At 42.2% G+C, this 25,553-nt stretch overlaps 2 protein-coding genes across 4 annotated transcripts in view; both read right to left on the reverse strand.

The window, feature by feature from the left end:
- Positions 1 to 10,469, reverse strand: part of gramd2aa (GRAM domain containing 2Aa) — a 29,677-nt gene extending 19,208 nt beyond the window's left edge. The window contains exons 1-2 of the mRNA XM_071530302.1: positions 10,330 to 10,469; positions 1,084 to 1,188 (exon numbers count right to left, since the gene is read on the reverse strand). Of these exons, the coding sequence (XP_071386403.1) occupies positions 1,084 to 1,188; positions 10,330 to 10,469 (245 nt within the window). The remainder of the gene's footprint in view (positions 1 to 1,083; positions 1,189 to 10,329) is intronic.
- Positions 10,470 to 11,548: 1,079 nt separating this feature from the next.
- znf609b (zinc finger protein 609b) overlaps positions 11,549 to 25,553 on the reverse strand; it is a 69,627-nt gene continuing 55,622 nt past the window's right edge. The window contains exons 4-9 of one of the 3 annotated variants that reach the window (XM_071530298.1): positions 21,545 to 21,632; positions 16,465 to 18,781; positions 15,896 to 16,262; positions 15,344 to 15,724; positions 15,047 to 15,110; positions 11,549 to 14,270 (exon numbers count right to left, since the gene is read on the reverse strand). In XM_071530298.1, coding sequence (XP_071386399.1) covers positions 15,052 to 15,110; positions 15,344 to 15,724; positions 15,896 to 16,262; positions 16,465 to 18,781; positions 21,545 to 21,632 — 3,212 coding nt within the window. In that variant the 3' untranslated portion in view covers positions 11,549 to 14,270; positions 15,047 to 15,051. Of the gene's footprint in view, positions 14,271 to 15,046; positions 15,126 to 15,343; positions 15,725 to 15,895; positions 16,263 to 16,464; positions 18,782 to 21,544; positions 21,633 to 25,553 lie in introns of all 3 variants that reach the window. The other 2 variants (XM_071530297.1, XM_071530299.1) reach the window with 2 other exon arrangements.

Consider the following 25,553-nt stretch of genomic DNA (forward strand, 5'->3'; position numbering starts at 1 on the left):
TAATGAGGAAAATATTGGACTTTTGGTCCCGCAGTACAATCGTTGGGCAGCAAAACACTTGAATTATGCTGCATGAGCTGTTTGGAGAAATTTTATGAATATTTTATGCTTTTTTGGAGGTGTAGCAAGATGGCTCCATTAACTTGGACAGTTTGAGAGAAGGCTGAGATGGATATATATATAGTGGACTGAACTCTCTGTGTTTAATAGAACTATGATCTTCACTGGAGTTTTGACTGACATGGGGGTCAGTAGATAATGACTGGGGTGAACTATTCCTTTAGTTTACACACTCTGTACTCAAAAAAACATAAAGTGTGGCGCTTCCTTCTGCCAGAAGATGGATGACATGCATGTTAGAATACTGCATGCACCGATAGAAGTGTGTTTAGGTGCTGGGAACAAATAAGATCATAGTTGAAACACATTCTACTTACTGAGCAGTGTAGGTTGAAGACTGACGTGTACATAAAGCGGTCAGAGCCCTCCCATTCACTGAGACTACCAACACACACCATGCTTCACTGCTAAATCCATCCCAGAACAGATTCCCCAGGATTACAATGCCCCCGCCTCGAATCCCTCTTATATAACACGCACACACACACACACACACACACACACATATATGGTCTTTCTCACTCCCAGCCCCATGCACATGTTTACACACACACAAACAAAATACATTATGATGGATTAGAGCCTCTTACCATTCTGTAAAACTACACCGATTTAAATTTTCCATACAGTTATGCCCTATCCAGTATATTAAATAAAACATCCTTTTTATAAGTTAAATATATTGCTGTTTGCAGCCTCTTTGTGTGCATGTGTCTGGGTGTGTGTGTGTGTGTGTGTGCGTATGTGTGACCATTGTTTGACATCAAATACAGCTGAAATAAAAGCTCAAAATAAATGCTGTGTAAATAAATCTCCTGGGGCTCTAACCCATGACCGCGCACAGGATACAGATGGTGTGTGTGCTCGAGAGAGTGCGAAAGAAAGAGCCTAGACAGACGTGTGTGTGTGTGCGCGTGCGTGTCGGTGTGTGTGTGTGTGTGTGTGTGTGTGTGAGAGACTTGCCTGAAGTGGCCGTGCGTGTCGTCGTCCTTGGAGGGGTCCAGGTCCTGCGTAGCGAGCAGGCCCGTCTCCTCGCTCTGCTCCTGCTGCTCAGTCATGGTCCGGGCCCTGAATACACAAACACACAGTGTGGGTCAACAGCACGCACCTCTCCATGGGACCTTTATGTACACTTGAAAAAAATAAATATGTGGGGTTTTTTTTTCTTCTCCCCCCCCCCCCCCCCCCACATTTGGCTTCAAAGAGTCAAAAAAGTTTACGGGGCAAACAAGTGGACTCTGGCTTCAGGATCAACACGGTGGACTGGAGCTACATTCAAAGCCTGATTCTGCCTGTTTACACTGCATAAGAACTCTCTCTTCGGCAGGACAAGCGGCGCTAAGTCTCTGGGAAGCCAGATGTGAAAAGGCAGGGTTTTTTTTTTGGGGGGGGGGGGGGTTAATGGTGTAAATGGGGTCAGTGTCTGCTCTCGCCCAGACATCTACACAGGAACAGAGCACTTCAGAGGTTGTGCAGATGGCTGAACCGAGGTGCAGCCTGGAGCTCAGAGGCTGCATGCTCAACCACACGCTGAAAGGAGAACACTGGTGTCATGTAGAGTTACAGACAAATTTACTTCTATGTCTATAGTTTACGTTTCCACCAATAATTTTGCAATTCATGTCATATAAAGTAAGATTTTTTAACATTTACTCGTTTTTTTTGTTGGTTTTTAAACAAACTTTACTGAGTCAAACCTAGCTTGAACTTGACTGCCCTGCAAACAAAAAGACATGGATGTGATAATAAAGTTTGTTTTGAGGTGGAGATTGACATTTCTTCCTGTGGCTGTCAGGTGACTGACAGTAAGCAGAGTGTGATGTAATGTAATGTGTACACTGATGTGGAAACTCTGGCACAATGAAATAACAACAAAACGGAAACTCTGACATAACCAAATTAAGGCTTCATTTCAGTCATGGCTTATCTCGCTCTGACAGTTTACAAGTCTGTCGACAGTTCATATTCATATTTTACAGGAATTAATGGCAGCAAATGACTTCTTCTGAAGGAAATAAAGAGCTCTGATATCCCCAACTATGCTGACTGTGTGCAGACATGCAAAGCTGAGGGACAACCTAGATGATTGGCACAAACTTAAAAAAAAACAAAAAACACTTGTATTATCCTTTAAACTTACTTTTTAGCTTCCTCATGTGGCGGCATGAGCATTGCAAAACACCATATTTGTTGCTGGTATTCTACATCTTTAGTATATTTCTTATTCTCACTTGCACATATTCATTCTCTCTCTCTCTCTGTCTCTCTCTCTCTCTCTTACACACACACACACAAACACACACACACACACACACCAGCCCCACGCCATATTCTCCTCTGGGAAAGGGGAAGCAGTTACCACCTGCCTAGTATAATTACAGGTGTTGATGGAAATAGGCTCCTGCCCGCAGAGTTTCCTATGCATTATCTCTAATTGGCCAGAAGCAACACATGTGAGCCGCTGACCCGCTCCAACAATAGGCTCTTCCTGTTTCTAGAGGCTGCATCTGATCGGCGATCTGTGATCACAGAGGGGAGCAGGGAAGTGACTGACCTGTTGTAATTGGTCAAGATAAGGTTTGTGGGGTCTTTTCACCTTAAGGCTGAGGTTAGGATTCAGGGATCTGGGCGTAAGGGCAAAATGGAGCCTTGCGGTAATGGAGCAAATCACAAGAAACAAAGTTCAAAGGGGGAGCATGCAGTCGTGCTCAAGCGCTCTTTGAAAAGAAAAGGTTGGTTTGGAGTATTGGTGCCATACTCCACAGAACTGAACTGGACTCTGAAAACTTCTTTCATCAGGTCCTACTTACTCATAGGGAGTGAAGACCTTGAGTACAAAGACAAAAATACCAAACCAACTCATGAAAACCTACGTGCCAAATTGAGTATTTACAAACCACATCGTAATATCCTTCTCAGCCAAAGTCATCTTTAATCGCACTGCATAAACCTCAGTGGGCCGAGGAAGCGGCCCTCTGAGACCCTTGACTGACAGCTGGGACGGCCCTTACATCATTTTTCGGCAGCACATCGTGTCCTTGGGTATAATCAGTTAAATCTGCAATTAGTTGACATAGCATTTGACTCGACACTGGATGACGCTTCGGTTACCTCATTCACAAAAGGTTTGTTTGTAGTGTGAAAACCTTACGAAACACAGGGAGAAGGATGCAAACAGCCCTGGAATAATCACTCTCATTACGTCAGTATGAGAATGAACCAAATACACGGCTGATGTTGTGAGACAACGTCTGAGGAAAAGGTGTTGGCCGTGGCAAGATGTTTCACCGTCTGGGCTGAAGCAATAGTCTGCGGATCTGGTTTCCTGGAAACGGCATTAAACAAATGATCAAAAAATCCAAAAATAAACAATGAATGTTGTCTCAGCTACACCCAAACCTGTGATTTGTTGCAACAGCCTCTCAGTCATCCCACTACATTAAACTGGGTATCAGTATCCTATCATCTGTGCTACTGTAATACATTGTAATTATAGATTAGGGAATTTCCAATGAGCAGAGAGTCACTGACACTTGATGCATAACACATAATGCCATGCTGCTCTTTGTCACGGCCACACAGAAATACAACCCATGTCTACTCATTTTCTTTTCCAGGAGGCAGCATGAATAGCCTTAACAGTACTAATGGCCAGATCAAAGAAATCCACATGCCGATATTCAGTCCAGCCCTACATGCTATCAAATCAATTAGTTACCAATCTGTTCCCCGGGCTGCAAAACACTGTGTTGCTGATTTGTAACTTTGATCGCTGGAAAGTTTGTGGTCCAGCTCAACCGAAGCTAACATTGTCAAACTAGTTTGTTTCAATTAGTCTATCCCAGTCATTTAGAAAAAAAAAATCATAGTTTCGCTTGCATGCTTCTCAGGGAAACTCCATCTCAAAAAGCTGCCTGCATTCAATTCTGAATCAAATCTGAATGTGTCTCTACCCTGATAAACAAGGGTGGAAGTAACTAATTACATTTACTCATGTTACTGTAATTGAGTAGCTTTGTTGTGTAGCCTACTTGTACTTTTTGTATAGTCAGTAATTTTACTTTTACTTATGTATGTTTTTACTTAAGTATTGCAGCCTACTTCACCAAATTTTAAATCACATCCATTACAGTAGATTCTGCATAGGCAACAGGACAATAGGAAACTGGACCATTGTAAACTGACAAATTATGAGGCCATTTGCAGTGAATGATCAGTCGGCAAAGAAGAGAAGAGAAATATGGCTTTACTTTGTGCACTTCATTTTGTAACTTACAAATTTTCCAATTAAAAGAATCTAGCTTGAACTCCGTCCTCTCACCCTTTTAGGTTAACATGGGAAAGACCACATCTAACAATGTTCTCTTGTCTAAAAAGAAACTTAGTACATTTTAAATGAGCAACTTTTTATTTTTACTTAAGTAGATTTTTACACGAGTACTTTTACTTGTACTTAAGTAAAATATCAGCAAAGTTACAATACTTCTACTTGAATAGGACATTCTAGTGCTATTTCCATCACTGCTGAATATAAATTATAATGCAAATTTTTTACCAGAACCGTCAGCTTGTGGTAAACAGGCCTTTCCATGTTGCAAACTCATGGTCTACATTTGTCTCAACAACATGTCAGTAAATGGTGTTTTCCCTACACATGTATGACATGTACATGAATGACCCACAGTGTCATACATGGCAAAAGCTACATCACGGCAAGTTTTACATTGCTTACCAACACAAACAAGTAAACAACCCAACTTGTCATACAAGTGAAATTTGCCTGCGATGTTTCTATCTAAGTTAGAGCAGAAAGGACAGTATGGAGAAACTGACCTCACGGCTCCTTCCCTCTCTCTAGAGCTGTCCCGGTCTGGACTAACTGTCCTTGATATGAATGTTAATCGGTAGGCCTCATCCCCGTCTCCGTCTCTTCCCTCTCCTCCTCGTCCTTCTTTGTCTCAGGAGACAAACATTTTGCGCCGTCACAAGGCAGCCTCCAATCCAATTAACTGTAATCTCGTTAAGCTTGCTAGCCTCTGGGACTGCTGTTAAAGAGCCATCGCACCGCTTCTGCCTCCAGTCTCTCATTCCCTCTGGCCTTGTGTCGCTAAGGTGTTTTAAAGATAGAGATGAATTAGAATTTGTCTTTCATGGACTAACTCCATGTCCCAACCTGTTGAGGCTAATAAAATGTGTTATACCCATGTTATACGTCTGATGCCATCCCCTCCCTTCCCCTCTCTCTCTCATCAAGGGCATATAGGTACAAGTTGCTGAAAGAGTCAGTTCATCAACACGCCCTCCCATCACTCTCTCTCTCCATCACTCTCCCTCTCTCTCTTTCAGTTTTCCTTTCTTTGAGGTGCAGCTCCTTCATCACAGGTGCTCTTGTGTTTACTAGAGAGTATGAGCACAGGACAAATAGACGTGAAACTAGGGTTGGGTGATATGGTTGAAATCAATATCATGATAACGATAAGGATTTTTTTCAGTAGCAATATATATTACGTTATGGCTCAAGTATGCAAAATCATATAATCAAATTCATGTTCATCTCATTGAACCAAAACTGAAATTTTCAAATAATATTCCTACCATACCTCATTTTGAGTTTTAAAATAAGATTTTCTCATTATCATCAGTTTAGACAGCAGAATTATGTGTCATGATATGCCAAAATCGCCATATCATCACGATACGATTCTACTGAAAGACGATAAAGGATAATGTTGAATTGAGTCTACATGAACAGTGACAGTAAAGGCTTCTCCAAGCAAGTATAAACAAATGAATAGACTAAGAATTACACTTTTGCATGTGGTGTTGACGTCAAAACATAATAAACTCTGAGCTGTAGTATTTCTTTAACAGCCACTGACAGTTTGATAAGGTGTGTGTCCTTATCAGTTTGGCCGGCATGCACCGTGGTGATTTTGTGCTCGCCCTAAAGGGCACTTCCACAGCTTTTAATAGACCCTTTGAAAAGCTGAACACCTCGAGGGAAGTTGGCCCAGCAAGCATACAAGCACGCTGCTTTGTCAGCGAAAGAAATGATGCGTGGTTAATTTGCATCGGGTGTGTTGAAGAAAAGGTCTAGTTTGCCTAGGAAGCTGGAGAAGGGTTTGTCTTTTTATTATTAGAGCAAGTGAGAGATGTCTGCGCTGTGAGGAAAAGTCCTTTGATATTAGAGGTTTCTCTCAGGTGTGTGTGTTCAAACATCACACACATAATGAATCCAACAGGAATTATAAGAAAGGAAGGAATACAAAACATGCAAAAAAAGGGAACTGATGATGGTCTATAACCAAAATGTTCTGTTGTGCACTTTTTAGTTTTTGCACTTTATTTTTGTCACTTTTGCACCTCATGTAAAAATCCTTTTTTTGCATCAGTTGGCAGTTTTTGGATTTTGTCCATTTTTTATTTATTTTTTTTAGTCAGTGCCAGTTCTCGCTGGATTCGTCTTGTCTTATTGTTGTACATTATCATTATATTTGGTCTAACGACACTTCACAGCCAAGAGTCTGAAACTGCAGCAGAAGCTTAGCCTTTGGACTCTGAGATAGTCTATCAATACTGGAGACCTCCTGAAATAATCAGCCCATTATACAAGCACCTCAAAACAGCCTTTGTTGATAAGTTTTACACAAGGCGCCAAATCTTATGATTACTGAAGGCCATATTGCTTGATAAAGGGGTGATATGGTTTGTTCAACAGCTGGTAAAAGTAGAAAGTTTTAAGTACATGATGTCACTACATGAGGTAAACTGATGGTAAAGGCTGACACCTAATCACTGTTCACTGTATGGTATAGTGTTTTTATCAGCAGGGATTTATTTAGAAGGGGAAAGTACACATAGTTTATAACAGTGATTCTCAACCTTTTTCATATCAAGGACCCCTAATTTAGTCCACATTAGGGCCACGGACCCCCATTTGATGAGATTTTGTCTCTCGGACCCAAATCTGAGAATATTTTTATTGTTAGATATGATTTTCTCCAGAATTCCATGACTATCTGTATTGTAGGTGGAGAGATAACAGTGAAACTTTTATCAGAATAATCATTCCTCTACATTCTCTAATTGTGTTAACTTCTTGTAAATGAAATAATGGTGAAGTTTAACAATTCATCAATTTGCCTGGGACCCCCTGGGACCCCCTTAAGGACCTCTGGTGGTCCCTGGACTCCACGTTGAGAACCACTGGTTTATAGTATACATCATAGTAAATAGTATCAACCTGGTTTAAGTTACATGAAGAAGATAGGAATGGGGTTAGGGGAAAGGGACAAATTAATGCTTTTCTCAAAATATAATATTGTTTTTTTTTGTTGGTGGTTGTATTGCCTTATGATGATCACCAACTGGAGGTCGTTTACCCGCCATTTTTATTTATTTACCACTACATCACTAGTTATTAGCAGGCCTACTAGCTACTTGAGTTGCTTAAAGTAGGTCTACAAACTGAGAAGTTGAGCTACAGTAGCCTCTGTCAAAGTTACAGCCAAAAAAACAAGGTTGTGCATAATTAATTAGATTTTTCTCCCCGACAGATTTGCATCTCAAACACGACTGCGTATACATGTTGCCCCTGAAATGTAATTAACTATGCATATATAACACTTGCCTTTTTTAATAGCGCTGTCTGTACTTTCCAGCCTTTCCCCACGTCAACATATGAGCTGTGTCAAGTTAGCCAGAGAAAGTTAGAATATGACCGGAAGAAAGGCGATTTTGCCTTACTAAAGTGTACAGAATAAGCAACTTCTAACAATTAAATAATATCGTAATGAAATAATGATATTGAGTTATGACGATACAATTATATTGTTGCCAAATTATTGATAAAAAGCAAATAGGCTACTCATTAAAATATTTCACAAAATGAGATCTGAATCAAATTAGGGAACTTCATTTGAAAATTACAGTTATATTGTACTTGACATTACCATGCATATTATTTAACATGTGATTTTGCATCAGATACCTTTATAATTTCTTATGATTGCAGTGATATTCGTTTTGTCCATACCGCCCAGCCTAAATATTGTACTATTGTGTATATTTCCCGATGAAGAGTTCACCAGTAGGTGTTTTATTTTGAAATGTATAACCGGAAGTCACATCGTTATTGTGGCTGACTTGACATTGATCAATGTATCCTACCTGTTCCTCTCAATCTGCCGCGACTCTTTCCGCCGTCGCGTCGGTTAAAGATCCACCAAAGTCTTCAAAGCTCCACTGAATTTGTCTGGCAAAGCATTGTGGGTTTTTTTCCATGAAAAAAGACGATACAAACGAAAACTTCCCAGCCGGTTGAAATTACTTAAAGCAGAGTGTCGTGTTTACTGTACAAGCTCGCAACAAGTGTGACCCTGGAGAGGTGGGTTGAGCTTACCTATAGCCCAGTGTGAGCTGCATGCCTGGCTGTTTATACACTGTCGAGGGATTATACACGTAGATGCAAATAGGCTATGCTGCTCTTTCCCCCAGGCACTCCGAATAACCTCTCAGTGTTTATTAAATACCGCTATAGCGTTATCAGTCATACCCTAAAGAAAAAAACACCCTGTTGTAATATTGACACCATGGCTCATTCATGAATTGAATTGAGAATGCTTGGTAAATTCCAAGTCAGATTCTGGAATTGGAATGTCACCCAGCTCTAAGGAAGCAGAATTGGAATTGAATTGGAATGACAGGAAACAGAATTCCATGAAATTCCACTTCTAAGAGAGTTTGTCTTGACTTTATAAACATTATATGATTTATGTTACGCATCGGATAAAAGACAGTGAAACAAATCAAAAACATGCAATTATAATGTATGTGTTACGATTACATGTTATGCATCAAATACCACCTGAAAGAGACCTTTAACATTTTATGACATTCAGTCGTATTGTAACGTGTAATCTCAGATATGTGGTGAGAAAAAAACAAAACAAAACAAAACATGGAATTTCACAGAATTTCTTTGAATTAAATTCAAATTCCTGAAATTTCCAATTCAATTCCAATTCTGTTTCCTGTAGTTTTTTTTTTTCAAATTCCAATTCCTCAACTGAATTGCAATTCATGAGTTAATTCATTAATTGACCCCAACCCTGATTCCCAGTGTATCTGATATTCAATAGTGAGTTTATAATGACCTTATCTCTTACGGTATAACTGTAATATTCCAGTAGGGACTTGTAGTTTTGCTGTGATATTTGTATAGTATCCCAGTAAAGGTTATTATAGGATTACTACCATTATAGCTCTTTGTTGCCCTCTATTACAGAGCCTAAGCCCAGGCCTACAGCAATCACAGGACAGGGCTGTAGGGTGAGCAAAGTCAACATAGAAAAGCAGACAGGACTCTATGGATGCTATGAATATACAGAACCTGCTCCCCCGGCACCGGAGGCATACTGATGTAAACATTAAAGATTCAAGCATCAACCTTCACTCCGTCCCCAAGGAGTGGAGTCACTTTCTGGGAGTCAGGTTGACATGCTCAGGCTCCGAGGTTCGAGGACGGAGAGGCAGAAATAATCTGAGCTGGGTCAGTTCAAGGAGGCTGTTATATACACATGGGAGCATTATGTATATACTCTATATATACTGTGTGTACTACACCTTGATGCCCAGAAACAAAAACACACGATCACTTAGAGTTGATCAGCTGACAAATTGCATCTGCTCTCAAAAAAATATACATAATTTCAAAGTAAAACAGTACTAGCAACACACATGGTTCAGAATCGAGCAAGGTCTCTGCATGATTCTGGACCATGTGTGTTGTTTTTCTATGCATTTACACTGCATGCACATTACTATTATGTAAATTACTATTAGGGACATCTACCTGATATGGAGTCGCAGCCCGTTTTGCACAGTCCACATCTCAGTTGTCTCAAAGCTTAAAAATCCTTCTCTAACTCATCCGCTTCTTATCTACATCTCCTTTGTGATTGGTGCAGATTTAATAAGGGAAACCAATGAGGGATAATGGATTTTACCTGGATTCACCTCATCAGTGTACTTCCTGAAACACGTAAGTGCACCTAAGATGTCTGTGTAGATTCATTTCAGTCATCCAGGTAGTAGATGTCCAAAAAACAATAGAAACAAAATCTACTTATGGACTTGTACCTAATATTCTGTACATTCAGTGTAGTTAGTATGTGCTTGACAGGATGCTGCCAAGTGCTGCTGACTGACCTGGCTCTGCTGGCTGCTATCCTCTGACTACAGTTACCATGGGGGTGGCGGTGGTGGGGGAGCTGGCAGTATCTGTCCCGGCCTGGGGCCTCGTCGGCGGGCAGGGCCTCAGGGCTGGCTGCGTAGATAGTGCATCCCATGAACCCCTCCTGGAAGTCGGCCCCCGTTCACCCTCGATGTCCTGGAGCGAGCGCAGAAGAGCCTTGCTCAAGGTATCCTTCCACCGAGCGCCCCGTCCCGATGCCAGCCAGGCAGCCAGCTGCTCTCTGGAAAAGCCATTGGCTCAGCACATTGCTGTCTTTAGCTCAACCCCCCCACCCCCCACACCTCCCTCCCTCTCTTTGAATCTCTCCTCTAGCCAACCCCTCCGCCCCTCCCTCCCTCTCTCCCTCCCTCTCCAAAGCTGAGAGCATAGAGGATAATCAGATTTCACATTTACACTCAACAAAATCATCCCCGGCGTAATCACCCTCCCCTGTCACTGCTGTTGCATTATGTTAATGCATTGCGTACAGAGAGCGCTCTCAGATCAGGGGCATTAGGGACAGTTAAAGGTTTCCTGACAGCCTGGTAGACATGAAGGTCACAGGAGCAGCAGAAAAAGAAAGGTTTAAGAATGTGTATGTTTAGTGAGATGCTGTAGAGGGTGAAATGTTGACAACTGGTGGAGCATAATGCCTCACACTGCCTGTTGTTAAAAGGTTATGCTTAGAACATAAACACCTTTTCAGAGAGACGTGGACCAATTTCAGAGATGTTGTCACCTTAACAACAGCGTATACATTGTGTTAAACCTACTGAGGCAAGGCTAGTAGCGATAAAACTCCCTTTGGCAGGTGCAACAGGCTAGAATTTTAAACTTCATACAGCGGAGACCGACTGTGGCCTCTTTAAAGACAGTGCTCTCCTGTGGCCAAATAGCCACAGTGCAGTTTGCATGTCTGCTTTGTTGTGTTTCTAGCACCATACATTCAAATTTATGTGAAACCCCCACTCATACATTGAAATGATGAATAAACAATTGTGGAATGCCTAATGTAGACATAGCTTTGTCGTTCTACTTCCAGTTACATAGTAGGGCTCGTAAAGCAGAATATTAGGATCATTAAACAGTATTATTGATTGTTTTTGGTCTTTTAACTTCATGGCATTGACAGACCAGGAGCAAGTGAGCAGTTCCCAGGGCAGATTGTCTCATAAAAAGATTTATTTTTTTTTTTCAGCCCAAATTTACAAAGGCAAGTTACAGAGTATTGTATAAAAAAGAACCATGGTAATGTACACTTTACACAAACTCCTGAAGGGAGGGGGAGAGGAGGAGAGGGGAAGAGTTCTGAATTTCTCACATAGAAAGAAATGAAGACATTGTAAACATCCTTGCAAGTACCAGTGTTGGTACTTTGGGGTTTTGAGTGACAGTAGGTGGGTCAGGAAAGGACAAACAAGCAAGTGTCTCTGCGTTTTCACAGGAGAATGTTCAACTAGGCACCAATTGAGACAACTGCTGGCCAATAAATATACTCTTCACCATGAAACAAATACAGTCCTGCAAAATACAGAGCCAAGCACTTTCCAATAAGTCGATAGCAAACATTACTTTTCTGGCTTTTCATACACTTTAGTATATATGATTTTCACTGGGTTTTGCTTACTACTGAGATAACATTACTACTCTCAGAGAGAGAACAAATGCACTTGTCACAACCATTGTCTGATAAAACTATATGTATGCAGTCTGCTGGTACTAAAACCCACTGACTTTAATGACAACATCACAGCTGCCTAGATTACCCTTACAGATTAAGTACAAGTCAAAGACCACCACATTCAGCTCATTCATGTCAAACCACCATTCTGCTTTGAAATGCACACAAGTCAAACATATACCATCTTGCAAACTTTGTGGGACGAGAAACTGGCAACTCGTTTACGTGGAATGTCCTAGAACCCCAAAATCAAGAGCTGCAGTTTCCTACTTATGAGTAGTGTTCTAGCCAAACAGCTAACTGGTATAACATCCACCTTCAAAGGGTTTTAAACTTGAGACTAACTGGTGGCTTACTAACTTCTTGATCACATATTTAACGAAGAAACTACAACATATGGAAGCTTAAAAGTGATCATAAAACCAAATCTGATGAAATTGTAGAAGCGTGTTACTTAAAGTAAACAAACTTGCTGACAACATGGCCAATACCCCACTCTCATTTTGATGAACAAGAGAAACACCAAGACTTCTGTTCACAACTGACCACAGTGTGGCAAGGGATAAAACCTTTAACAATCACCTATCCCGAGCCCATCACTCCCGAATGAACTCGCACCACCGCAGCACATCCAGCTCAGAGCTGAGTATGTGCTGATTCAACACCCATAAACAGAAGCCCTCTAAAAATCAATGCAAATGGTATATGGATAGAATTTCACTTAGAACCCCTGAGGTTAAAGAGAACTGAAAGATCATTTAAAAGTCAAGAGGGACCTCTGTTGGAAGAGGACCGTTTACAGTATGACCATGTAACAGTCACATTTTATGTATATCTGATGTTGACCAGACTTGGTTGAATCCACAGAGGGCTCCATCTTGGATCAGAGTTGCACCACCAGTGTGAGTTCCAAAGGAAAGCCTATAGCAAAGTGCTTCTTTTTTGGATGATTGGGCAAGACAAGAGCCTATCTATGTCAGTCATGTGTGCGTGATCCAGGTCCCATTTTACCCATTTAGCTTTTGCTTCAAGCACTTCACTCCCTCTCTCTACCTTTCTCGGTCAGTTAATTCTCTGCGTCTGAGTGGTTCATATTTGTTCTGTAATAGTAGCAGTTGAAACGTTTTTAAGGTCATTCCTTGCTGCTATGATTGATGTGCCAGTAGTTGACCTTACAATTACAGCACAGGTGCCAACTGAAACAAAGAGAATGATGACCAAGGTATCAGACTCATTGACCCAGCTTTGGAGTGATCCAAAGCTAGCCGCTGATAAGAAACCATGCTAACAACTGTCCAAGTGAGTGTGGTTAAGAGTGAGTGAGAGGATAGATGTGGCCATTTCAGTGTGAGGGAAAACAGCCATGATACCAGCATTAGACACACACATTCAAAGATGAACACAATGATATGGAGTAGAGTACTGAATTAAAGTAATATCGAGAAAAGAAAACATGTAAGAAAAACAAAACATGAATAGTGTTTATTCTCCATTGAGGTGTATGCGGTCCCTTCGCAAAACATGACATCATCCCTGAAACAAGAACTGAGGGTTCAGTGAGGATGGGAATTTTCAATGATGGTGGAAAATGAAAACTTCAATCTCAGGCTCTTAAGTCTCTGAAGAAAGCAGCTATCGCCATATTCCCTCTCCCCACGAAATATAGCCAAACATTTGTCAAGTTAAGGATATACTGTTGTTTCACGGCATACAATAAGCCAAAGACATATAGTTTCAATCATTTCAACATGATTCACTTTTTTTGTCAGTCTTTATTTTAGTTTGACTCCCCTCTCCCATCAGCCACCCAACCCCCCAAAATCCCCTGCCAATTTCTTTCTGCGCATGACAAAAAACAATGCAGTCAAAAAAGAAGAAAAAAAAAAAAAAGCTGTTCTGGCAGTCCATTAGTCTCTTTTTGCATTGTATTTGTCGACAGTGCAAAGACTAGATAATCAGCGGGTTGGTGTTTCCTCTGCATGATGGGGCAGAGTGATGGCTTTGAACCTGGGTTGTATCAGTCCTGTTACAGTCCAAGGTTTGAGAATTTGGGGTTCATTCGCTAGGGGAAAAAAAAAAAACGACAATCTGCCTGGCCTTGGGGCAGAAGAACTAAAAATATAGATAGAAACACCATTCAACTGATGTCTAAAAGGTAACACCCAGGAGATCTTCTTCTCATGTGAGCCAGTCACATGAATCTTTGCAGGGTGGAGGTGTGACGGTCAGGTTTCCCTGTGACAACAATACAAAGAGAAGAGAGACATTTATTACCAGTTTACTTACAATTAATCTACACACATGTAAACAAAACAATTGTATTGCATAATCAATGCTGCAGAAACCCATGTAACTATTCTCTGTTAAAGATATATTGCACATTTGTACATTTATTGTAATGTGCCTGACCCGAGTCCTACATTTAATTACCAAAATATTCAGTTGCAAGTTAAGAGAGCTGCCACTAGATGTCAATGCAGGTTGCACTAGGTTTGTGTCTTGGCGGGCTCATTCCATGTCTCTATTATCAACACTGTGATCCACTTGTCCTCAAAGGACCTGCTTAGGATGGATGAGCTGAGGGGCTAAGTGCTGCACTGCATATTGTGCTAGCTAGCTGTAGCGTAGCAAGGGCTTTGTTTGGCTAAGCCTTTTTACAGGTTGCTGCCTCTGAGACTGCAACATCAACATTACAAGGAAAGAGTAAAAGAGGCAATTCTATTCAGTTCAAATTAAATAAACCCAGGACCAAGAAACATTTTGCTTCACATTGACAGAACATGTCCCAGTCTATGCCTGTTCAATGCTCATAATGATATGCCTAAATATATTTTTTACTGGAGCTCACTGCGGCATTGTTTACGTGCAGCACAGTGCCTGCCATCTGCATTTGTCTGGCTTGCCAGCATTGCTGACAGTTCACCTGTCTGTCCAAATATCTGTCTCAGCAGGCTTGTGTTTTGTTTCAATGTCAGTCTTTCGCCTGTCTCTCCAACTAAGGGGGGTCTTACCGTTCTCACCTCCGTGCTGGTGGGTAGAGGGAGGGGGCTGCTGCTTGCTGACTGGCAACAATAGCTGATGAGGAGAGACCTATGGTGAGTTGGAAAATTTATGGCTATCAGTGATATGTCCTATTTAAGTTTTGAATTTCTATCAGTGATGGGTCATATGCATCTGTAGTAATTAGTAATAGTCTGCATCTAAATAAGTTATGTTTTCTTGGTTGGGGGCTATCTTTTAGTAACTGACAGTGTTCTACTCTACATGTATAATCAAATACTATTGAGGATACTGTGGATGAGACTGACCTGTGGCATAAGACAAGTCATATTGCCCTGAGAGCAGGGGGTATCCCAGGTGGTGGTGAGAGGGCATGATGCGCTGGGAGGGCGAGGAGCGCGGCCGGTCCACGTCTCTCTCTCTTTCCCTCTCACGCTCCCTTTCCCGATCTCTGTCTCCACCAGCTCCTCTCTCCTGCTCCCTCTCCCTGTCATGGGAGGGCTTGTCACCCACTGTGGGGGATTTGCTCTTGTATTGGCTGGCGTGCTGATGCAGGATATCCAGGGCTTTGGAGTCCGATGCAGATTTGGTGACAGTGGGGCTAGCACGAGATTTGTCACTGCCCTCATCACCTCCAGCTATTTTACCACCATATGGAGAAAATGGGTAGCCTGCAGGTAGGTAAGAACCTAGGAGTGATGAGGAGAATTGGTTGTTCAGATTCAGGGTGTAGATAATGCAAATGTTATAGCCACGATTATAGCTATTCACAGTTATGGCTTGGAAATGTGTCGCCAGTTAACTCCTTTCTTAAAGACCTCCAACATTTACATGCATTTCAAGTCAATATAACATCATACCTGGGTAGTTCTGCATCATGACTGAGGGCATCCCCCTGTATCCGGGGTGGCTGGGGTCATAGCCTTGTCCATAGGGGTAGCCATGCATATAGGGCATGTAGCCTTGGTGCTGTGCTAGTGGTGATGAGAACTGCATGTGGGCATTAGAACGCGGGTCTTTGTTCATGGCCCGGTGGTCCTCAGAAGAGATCCTGGGATCAGTGCCCTCTTTACTGTCCTCTTTGGGACCACCACTATTGTCCTTGGGCCTGGGTCTGTCATCCTTTATTTTCCGATCCCGTTCCCGTTCTCTGTCCCTTTCATCTTTCCATCGAGGTTGTTGTTGCTGGTGTTCATCTTCTGACTGGGGCTTCTGGCTCTCAGGGTACTGTTGAAGGAGAAAAAGGCCAACGGTTGGACAAAATTTGCAAGAAGCCTATTGTCATAGTTGACAATGCCATATAATGACTTAAAGTGAACTACTTGATTCTATAAATAATCATCTATATTTTGAAATAATACTAAATAAACCAACATTCTCAGTTTCACAGATTCACAAACTTATGTTTTCAATCTAGCATGGTATTTACCTGTCTGTACCACATAGCCTGCTCCATTCCTGTCTGTCCTCTGGACTCCAGGCCTTGCTTGGAGTCTTCCTTTCCATGGTGGCCCCCTTCAGTCAGCTTCATCTTCAGCCCTTCAGCTTGCTGAGACTTTGGGTCCTCTCCCTTCATGCCTGCCATGGATTTGGAGGAGGGCTCAGAGGGAGAGTCCCTGGATTTGCTGGGGGGCTGCGGCGTCTTGCCCAGGTCTGACTGGCTTGGGGCTTTGGAGAGGCTAGGGGGCATGGGGCCCTTTTGTTTCCACTCCTCCTTCATGGAGGCTTCTCGTTCTTTCATGACTACATCAGACTTCTTCTCAGCAGCACGGTGCTGTTCGGCCATCTGCCGCTGCCGCTCCTCATACTGTTGCCGGTAGGCTGGATTGGTGTTCATCAAGTGGTTATGGTAGGCCTGATCAGGATGGTATGCGTAAGGGGGAACGTAGGCATACTGGTTATAGTAGAGAGGTTGCATGTACATATTGGAACGCTGCTGGATGACTGAAGGTTGCTGTTGTTGCTGCTGCTGCTGGCCAGAGGCACTGCTGTCAGGTTTGCGGTCTTCATGAGGCTCAACCTTGACTTTTTCCTCAACTTGGTCCTGGTCATCCTCTCTTTTGATCTTAACCGGTCCTTCGGCCGATGGGGTACCTGGGTTGGGCCCGCTGGGACTGGGGTTGACGTAATTGGGTGAGTAATACGTTTCATAGCCGGCATAGTACGGAGAATCTTTGTTGGGTGTCTGGTTTGGGAAGAGGGTTTTCTTGACACTTTCCCTGATGGCTTGGTCTTCTGTCCTGACTTTCACGGCTTCTAGTTTCCCTTCACCATCCTCACCAGCATCTGAGATGTCTGAATATGCTGGGCTGTTGGTTTTGACTGAGGAGTTGTCAGCACCATTCTGGGTCACTACGTGGAGCGGCGTGAGAGGCTGTGGCATCCCACTGCCGTCTATCCGACTGGCTACACCAATGGATGGACTAGGGGCGTTGTCAGAGAAGCTGTAGATCTTGTCTGCCTCTGCCTTGATGCTGGCCAAGCGACTCTGGTGCGGGTCTGAGGAACCGTTGAGGAGCCCTTCCCCCTTATTCCCCTGGTCAGAAGATTCAGAGTATGGAAGCTTTCCTTCCTCCAGTTTCCCTCCCTTTCCCGGAGGCTTGGGGCTGTCAGCCTCCTTCCCACCTTCTTTCTTCTTCTTATCTTTCTTCTTCTTGTCTTTGGAGCTGCTGGAGGCAGGGTCTCCGATGGCAGGAGGTTTAGGCTGTGTGCCTTTCATCTGGGGACTTTTCGGGATTCCTTGTATCATGGGGGCCATCCCAGGGGAGGTGTTTGGGTTTCCGGGAGGAAAAGAGTAGATCTGCTGGGATGCTGTGGAACCAGGGCCAATGGGTCGCGGTGACTTCATGTTTTTCTGTGCCATTTTGTCGGCCTTTGTGCCACTGCTAGACTTTTTGGACTTGTCTGACCCTCTCTTATCATCTATGCCGTCATTACTGGCCTCATCGGTGAGGCAGGGCCCATCTTCACAACCGTCCATTGGTGTAGCACCCATTTCTGGATCCACATCAGCAATTTTCTTTTTACTCTGCTTTGAGCCAAACTTGCCAGGGGATGGGGAGGGACTTTGAGCATCAAAACCCCTGCCTTTTGGGGTGACAGAACGTGCTGGAGACAAGCATCCTTTCTGAGAGATAGATGCTCCATTGCAATTCCCTGGTTCAGGGTGGAGAGTTGAGTCTTCTCCATATTCACTGTCCCCATCTAGCTCCAACTTTATGTCATCATCATTGTGGGCACGGGCTTGGTGGTACTTGAGACCATTGATGTGCTTGTACTTCTTGTTGCAGTTGGGGTGTGGGCAGTCGATAAGAACTGGTGAGGGGCAGCTGCGGTCCAGGGGAGGTGGAAGAGGCTCAGTCTTGATAGAAGGAATGGGGAGCCCTGTTGGCCCTACCCCGCCACTGTTGGAGTTAGTCCGCATGCGCTTGTTGCCTTTGGTGTCCTCTGAGCTGGAATTGGGTTCCATGTCTGAGGCTGGTTTGGTCTTGCGTTTTCCAGCTGATGAGGGACTGGCCTTAATGTCCTCTGTGTTGCTGTTGGGTGGCGTGCGGCGCTCTGATGGTGTCTGGCTGCCCCTCCGCCCCTTACTATTGGAGGCAGCACGCGTCTTGTTATTGTTGGTGCCTTTGTTGTCTGATGAGTTGCTGTTCTCATTGATAGGGGTGTTGCTGTTGGGTCTCATTCTCTTGCCTCGACCTCGGCCATTCCTCATCTCCAGGTCACTTGTAGGGGATTCACAAAACCTGCAGTAGCAAGGAAAAACAGGATTAAGAATCAGTGGTGCCATAATACCAACATTTTGACTTAAAGATCAATACCACTCTTTGTACCATAGCTTTATTTTGAATGAGACAATGGAAAAATACGCACAAAATGAGATGGCAATGGAATAAATGAGAAAGTTATATAATACTTATTTCCAATGTACTAATTAAACAGAACAACAAACAATACATTGATGGAGTGCAATTGTTAATCAGTTTATATTTTTATATTTTCCATCAAAAAATCATTTGCAACATGATTTGCTGGCAAGATATTTTACAAACATTTGTACATATCTGTAATGTATGATGACGATGTGTGTTTGTAGAATTGAAGATGTAAAATATGAGATGAAATATTAATTATAGGAAAACCAAATGCAGTGACACATTTCAAAAAGAATTTAAAGGTGCCATGATATCATACCAGAATTGGAAATTTGTGCAACTTTAATATGCCAAAATTGCAAAATGTAACTGTAATAAGTGGTGCTGGGGTTCAAGCCCAGGAATGTTTAAGACTTAAATGTTAGAGACTGATGAGGCAAGAGCTTTATGGGAATGTTCAGCTTAGCTTTTGACACTCACAGTTTCATAGTAAAAGAACATCCAGTGACATTTTGACAGTTATGTGGATACATTTTATATTAACATTGCTGTGGGTAGTGTATAATAATTTGGCATTCTTTGATGAATTTGGTGCCAATATTCCACATAGAAGTCCGCAGATGTTTCACAGTGATTGTGCAGACCCAACTTGAGTTATAAGCCATTATGTGGTAGGCCACAACCATATGCATGACTCAGAACCAAATTTCACATACTGAATTATACTTCGCCCTAGAGCATGTGTCCAAATTTCATGACATTTCACTGCCTAGGTATAAGGATAGAAAATGGTCACATATTGGCATTTGTGGTGGTATTACTATGCCTTTGCAGACATGTTTGGTTACATCTACTCAAGATATGTACCAAATTTTATGATGATTGCACAAGTAGCCACGGCTAATTCTGCGCTTGGCCATGACCTCAAGTTCTCAAGTTCACTGGCATGACTGGGCAGGTTTTTGGCAGTTTGTGTACATATTCATTGGGCATCTGACACACACCATTATCAACTGTATCATTGTGCCAAATAGCATGTCACAATTACATACCATCTCAGAGGAAATTGAGAAAATATTGCAAGGAAAATCATAATGGTAATAACAATGATGAAGCAGCACAATACTACAGGGTCCATCTGAGGCTTGAACCCACAATGAACAATGACCATGATACTAAAATATCTAGTATTGTTTTGTCTCTCTCCTCTCATAGAATACTCCCAACAATTCAACATTTTGTGCACTCCAAGTTACATAAATTGAACACTATTTCTCATTATTCTCTTTAGAAATATACAGTAAGCACTTTGAACAAAGCAGATAAAACAGAAACCCATCAATTTCCAACTAAATAATGACAAGCAGCCTAAACATCATTCAAAAAGACACGGCTGTGAACATTCTACCTGCTTTGTAATGATAACATACAGTAATTCAGGGCCTCGTGTCTCTATAAGGGTAATGTAATTATCTTTCTGCACAGCAGTGAAGGTTAGCAATCTGTGACAAAGAGAGACACCGGGCTGGGATGAGTCACAGCTTCCCCTACAAGTCTCTCCAAACAATTTCAGCCCCAGCAGGGGATGTGAATACATCCGTAGTCTGACAGTGGTAGAGGAATTCAGACTCATTACTCATTGCAAGCCTGAGTTTATATTCAGTCCGTTGAAAGCTTTTTGAATTATTCATAGTGTGTCCCTAATGTAGTCGTGCTGCAAACTGTAAGACTATCTTGGTGCAAATACAGCCCAACAAACCTCACTTACTGAGCAAAGCAATGCCATTATTGCTGGTGTGATATAGCCTCTCCTTGTTTTCCATATTAGCTGTGCTTTAATGTTGATTTTTTTGTATAACATTTAACAGTACATTTCAAATATAGATTTACATTTACACTTAGATACAGTGCAGGTATTCTAACTCAAATCATGTGTTTGTATTGTGCTATTTTACACTCCACATATTTAGCATAAAAAGGCAAAAATCCAGGAATTACAAACACCTTAAGCTACCACCCACATAACACTGATCTAAGAAACTGCAGCCTTTTGTGACAGAGAATGTTATACAGTGTTGAGGAAAAGCTATTAGTCCAATAATTGGATTCTGCAATCTGGCTTGTTAGAGCAGCTTTCTATTTCTACCACTACCTCCTGGGATGTCAGCCGTTTGCCAATGAGCACAGTGTTCTGTTTCCCCAGGCTTGAGATAAAGACTAGCATGGGATAGGCAAGTCCTGCTGCACACAGGCAAGCAGGTGCGCAAGGCTATATCCTTGAGCTGATGCTAATACTACAGATTCATATCACAGTGAATGAAAAGGTTGGAGACCAAGTGTGGCTGGGATAGAGAAAGCATCAATGATTCATGGCAATCATGGAGCAATACTCTTTTTTCCCTTGACATTTAGAACTACCATGTGTGACAGTAAATTCTTTGTAAGATATAGGCTAGGAGCTGTTCACAATCTATGCAGGTAGCCTTATTTTTCAAACCAGCAGACATGTGGTGTACCATCAAATTAAACAGTGCAGAATCTACAATTTACTACAATTTGATGCATATTTAAATGTCACTATGTCTTCTGGTTTCCACGGGTGGAATAGAAGTTGAACAGAAAAATGATCTTTACCTTGGGGGAGCCCAGTCATGCCGTGTACAGTCCAGCAGGGTGCCCACGTATGTCTTGTTTCTCCAAGTAACATTGACCACCAACATTCCTGTGAGAAAGGCAACAAAAGAAGTCAGTCATTATTCATAAACTATGACAATCATGCAAATTATGAAAAGGGAATACTGTTTATTGAGCACCCACAACAAAGAATATTTAACAGAGTGAGACTTTTATGAAACCGACACTCTGCCCTAACAATGAGAGCAAGAAGTGCTATTCCAAATGGCTGTTGCATCAATGATCTTTGATCCTTACGCACTGATCTTTGCTTAACGGTGTCATATGCAAGACAGATTTACGATTTTCTAATCTGTGTACAGTAAACCTGTAGCGGCAAAAAACGGACCGGCATCTTCTAAATGACTGGTAACTCAGGACTTCAGTTCAGTGTTCTTCAAGCTCTATACAATACTGGCAGTAGGTCGCACTAAGAATGATCACACCAAGGTTACTGGGGAATACTCAATGAACATCCTTTCCATTTAAATAAGCCGGCTCACAGAACAGGAGATTTCCCTGAAGGGGAATTATTTACAGGGAAATACTTTTTGTCGTCCTCTATCTCACTTTACAGCTGAAGAATGTGCTACCATGGAGAAAATATGGTACTACTATGGGGAAACATGCATGAAAAAGAGCATCTTAAAAACAAGTAACAAGCTCCTTGGTAAAACCAATTTCACATTAATGATTCAACTTGGCAGTCTGTAACTGAGGGCGCAAGAAAGGATTGGTTAAAAGATTTTGCTCAAAGCGTCAAAGGGAAGTGCCTGAACCTGACGCAGGAATGTCCTTGACTTCACTGGTATTGCTGCAATGTGTCTGACTTAGAAGCTTCTGTGTCGCCATTTGGCTGGGGTGAATTTGGTAGCACTCCGTGTGAGCTAGACCATCAAGGCACAACCTGTGCAGAGTGTGATACCTGACCTTGCATTTAAAATCCAAGATTAGTTACAAGAGATCACACAACACACTGTGTATGCTTCTCCTAGAGAAAACGTACTGTTCATCTGATAAAAGCTTGCAAGATATATCAAAATGTCAGCTTTGTACAAAATCTGTCAGCTTTGAAATTCCAATCCAAAAGCCTGCACTTCCGATTGATATTTAACTGCAGTCAGTACAATCCCTGCCAATGCAAAATACAGCAGAGTGACTACTGATGAAGACCATTTGTGATTAACAGCCTGGTAGAGGCAGATGAATGATTATATTATTTGCAACTTTTGCCAGTGAATTTAAAAATAAATCAACAACAAACCGCTTTGGAGGATTAGGAGCACCGTGCACAAAAATATTCTAAATTTATTGCCCACCCATCCCCCCTCACTCCCCTATGGTGACCTCAGCATGCCACTTCAGCACTGCAGAGAAACCGGAGGCTGCAGTGAGCTAACTTATCTAATGGCACAGGAATGCTGGCTGGCAGCTTCCATTCCTCCGAGCATTTTATTAGCTCAGGAAACCTCTCTTGCTCACCCCATTTTCCCTCTCTCTCTGTCTCTCTCTCTCTCTCTCTCACCCTCACCCCCATTTCCTCTTTTCAATGGTATAACCATCCCCAGCTTACTATCTTCTTCCCTCCCACAGACAAGACACGGTTCAGACCTCATTTTTCTCCTGCTGCCTCTAGCATAAAGGAGTGAGTGTATAAGGCATTTATATAGGTTTACAGGAACCTGCTGACACTTGGCCACAAGTCTGTTCCCTAGCTCTATGGCCTGAAAAGATGAGTCCATGGTCCTGGGTCAATCAGCTGGATCAAACTGGGAATGCTGTGTGTGTGTGTGTGTGTGTGTGTGTGTGTGTGTGTGTGTGTGTGTGTGTGTGTGTGTGTGTGTGTGTGTAGGGTAGTAAAGAGGTCCTCGAGTTCAGATTTCCGTCACATTAAAAGAACCCAGACCTATTCTAAAACGCCTTCAACAGCCTGCCCCCCAGGCTCTCCAAACACTCCAACACAAAATGGCTCTGGCAGCTGGTTGTGGCAGGATGTAAATCAAGGGAGAGCAAATGAATGACTAGCCTTTCATGTTGTTCAGGATATAAGCCTTCCCTGCTTTCTCCAACCACGAGTTTAGAAATTCATACCATGAGTTTGGAAAAGCCTTAACTGATTTTCAAGGTAGGATTCAATCATTAAATTCCCAATGCCAAAATAATTATTTATCACATTTTAGACTGTCTGTGTACTTCAGTAACTGTGATTAGGGATAGGCATTGATGGAATTATATTGTTACAGTTCAAGTACTGTAATACCCCCCCCCCCCAAAAAAAAGAAAAAAAAATCTAAATTATCAGTTATATCCACACGAATACAATCAACCTCACAAAAAGCAAGCAATATCTACTGCCATTTGTTTATAGTTGATTTTAAATTCATAAATGCAAATGATTTTGGGTGTGTGTTCAAACAAGTTAAACACAAGTTAAACGCTTTGAAGTTGTAGCAACAAAATCCTTTTCTTCCACTTCTTCCAATATGATATGAACCAGACCGGCAACCAGTAAGCCAGTCAGCAAGAGTAAGCAAGGAAGTGTGTGAGCAATGACAAAAAAAAAAAAAAAAAAGACTATTACCACTGTGTGATAATTGTAAACTAAACCCCAAACCCAAATCTGTGTCAAGCCTGACAAGTGATGTCACCTTCTATGGTGATATCACCTAGTACCAAAGATCAGCCAAAAGCAGATGGTAATTTCAGTAGCATGCTTCTTACCATTAGATGTCGGGCTTTACACAGATTTGGATTTGGGGTTCAGTTAAAAACATGTAATTGCAGTGTGAGTATTATTGTGTTGAAAGGGTGTGTTTTAATTGCTTTTTGGGTTTGACTGTTTGACTCCGCTGGCCCAACTGGACTGTACTGGAGAGCAGCACTCCCTGTGAATTACAGGTACAAAGAACTCCACAGTGAATTGACAAAACTTTGATCAGAACTGGTCAGCATGAAAGCAAAAACTCAGAAAATAAGGCCCAGGTTGAAAATAACCATAATTATCCTTCAACTAAGCTAATGTTACCCCGGAGCTTGCCTAATGTTTAGAGTTTGACTTGCCAACACAAACTATGGAGTTTATTTCTCTTGAGTCATAAGCAATTGGTCAGTTGTTACTGCACAGTTGGCTGCCTCACATGCAACTCCCCCAACTGCTGCTCCCAGAACCCCCCACCCGCTTCTCTAACCAGTGCCACCTTGACTAACACATGTCCTGCGTGGAAACCCTGTAGTGCTTAACATTACAGGTGAAGTGTTCTGTTTTCACTTCATCAGACAACATTCTTTTGCCTCATGCTCAGAGTCTTTCACATGCCATTTTGCAGACTCATTCTTGCCTGGTTGCTCAGTTTGGTCAGACAATCAGCTCTAGGAAGAGTCTGGGTAGTTCCATATTTTTCCATTTTCTAATGATGGAGCCGACTGTGCTTTTGTGAACTCCCAACACTTGAGAAATTGTTTTAAACCCTTCCCCAGATCTTTGCCTCCTCACAATGTTGTCTGAATTCTACAGACAGCTCCTTGGACTTCATGAGTTTCTGCTCATGTACTGTCATCTGTGGGAGCTTATATAGACACGTGTTTCATTCTAAATCATGGCCAACTGGGCCTGAGGTTACAGGCCTAGTTGTCATGTGACATCATGCCCCTTCTCTCTGACTGGATCACACACCACTAACTGCAAGTGAAAGGCTAAATGTCTATATAGATTCCACTGTATGGCCTATTGCAGATGTCATCATCAGGCCTATTAAAGATTTCCCTTTCATAAGTGAAAAGGGTTTTCATTGCTGAGGCTTGAGAAGTTGCACCAGAGTTTCAAAATTCCATTTCCAGGCCACACAGTTTAAATCTAAAAAATGGTTGCACAATACAGCCCTGGTTATGCTACATTAGTAGGAATAATATAAGAGACATAATTACAGAATTTAATTCTCATCGCTCGACATTTCTGCCACAAGCCAATTTG

This window comes from Centroberyx affinis, unplaced genomic scaffold (genome assembly GCF_046629955.1).
Source record: "Centroberyx affinis isolate AG114_WGS23_722 - 3 ecotype Tasmania unplaced genomic scaffold, CSIRO-AGI_Caff_v1 ptg001910l_1, whole genome shotgun sequence".
Taxonomy (NCBI): Eukaryota; Metazoa; Chordata; class Actinopteri; order Beryciformes; family Berycidae; genus Centroberyx; species Centroberyx affinis.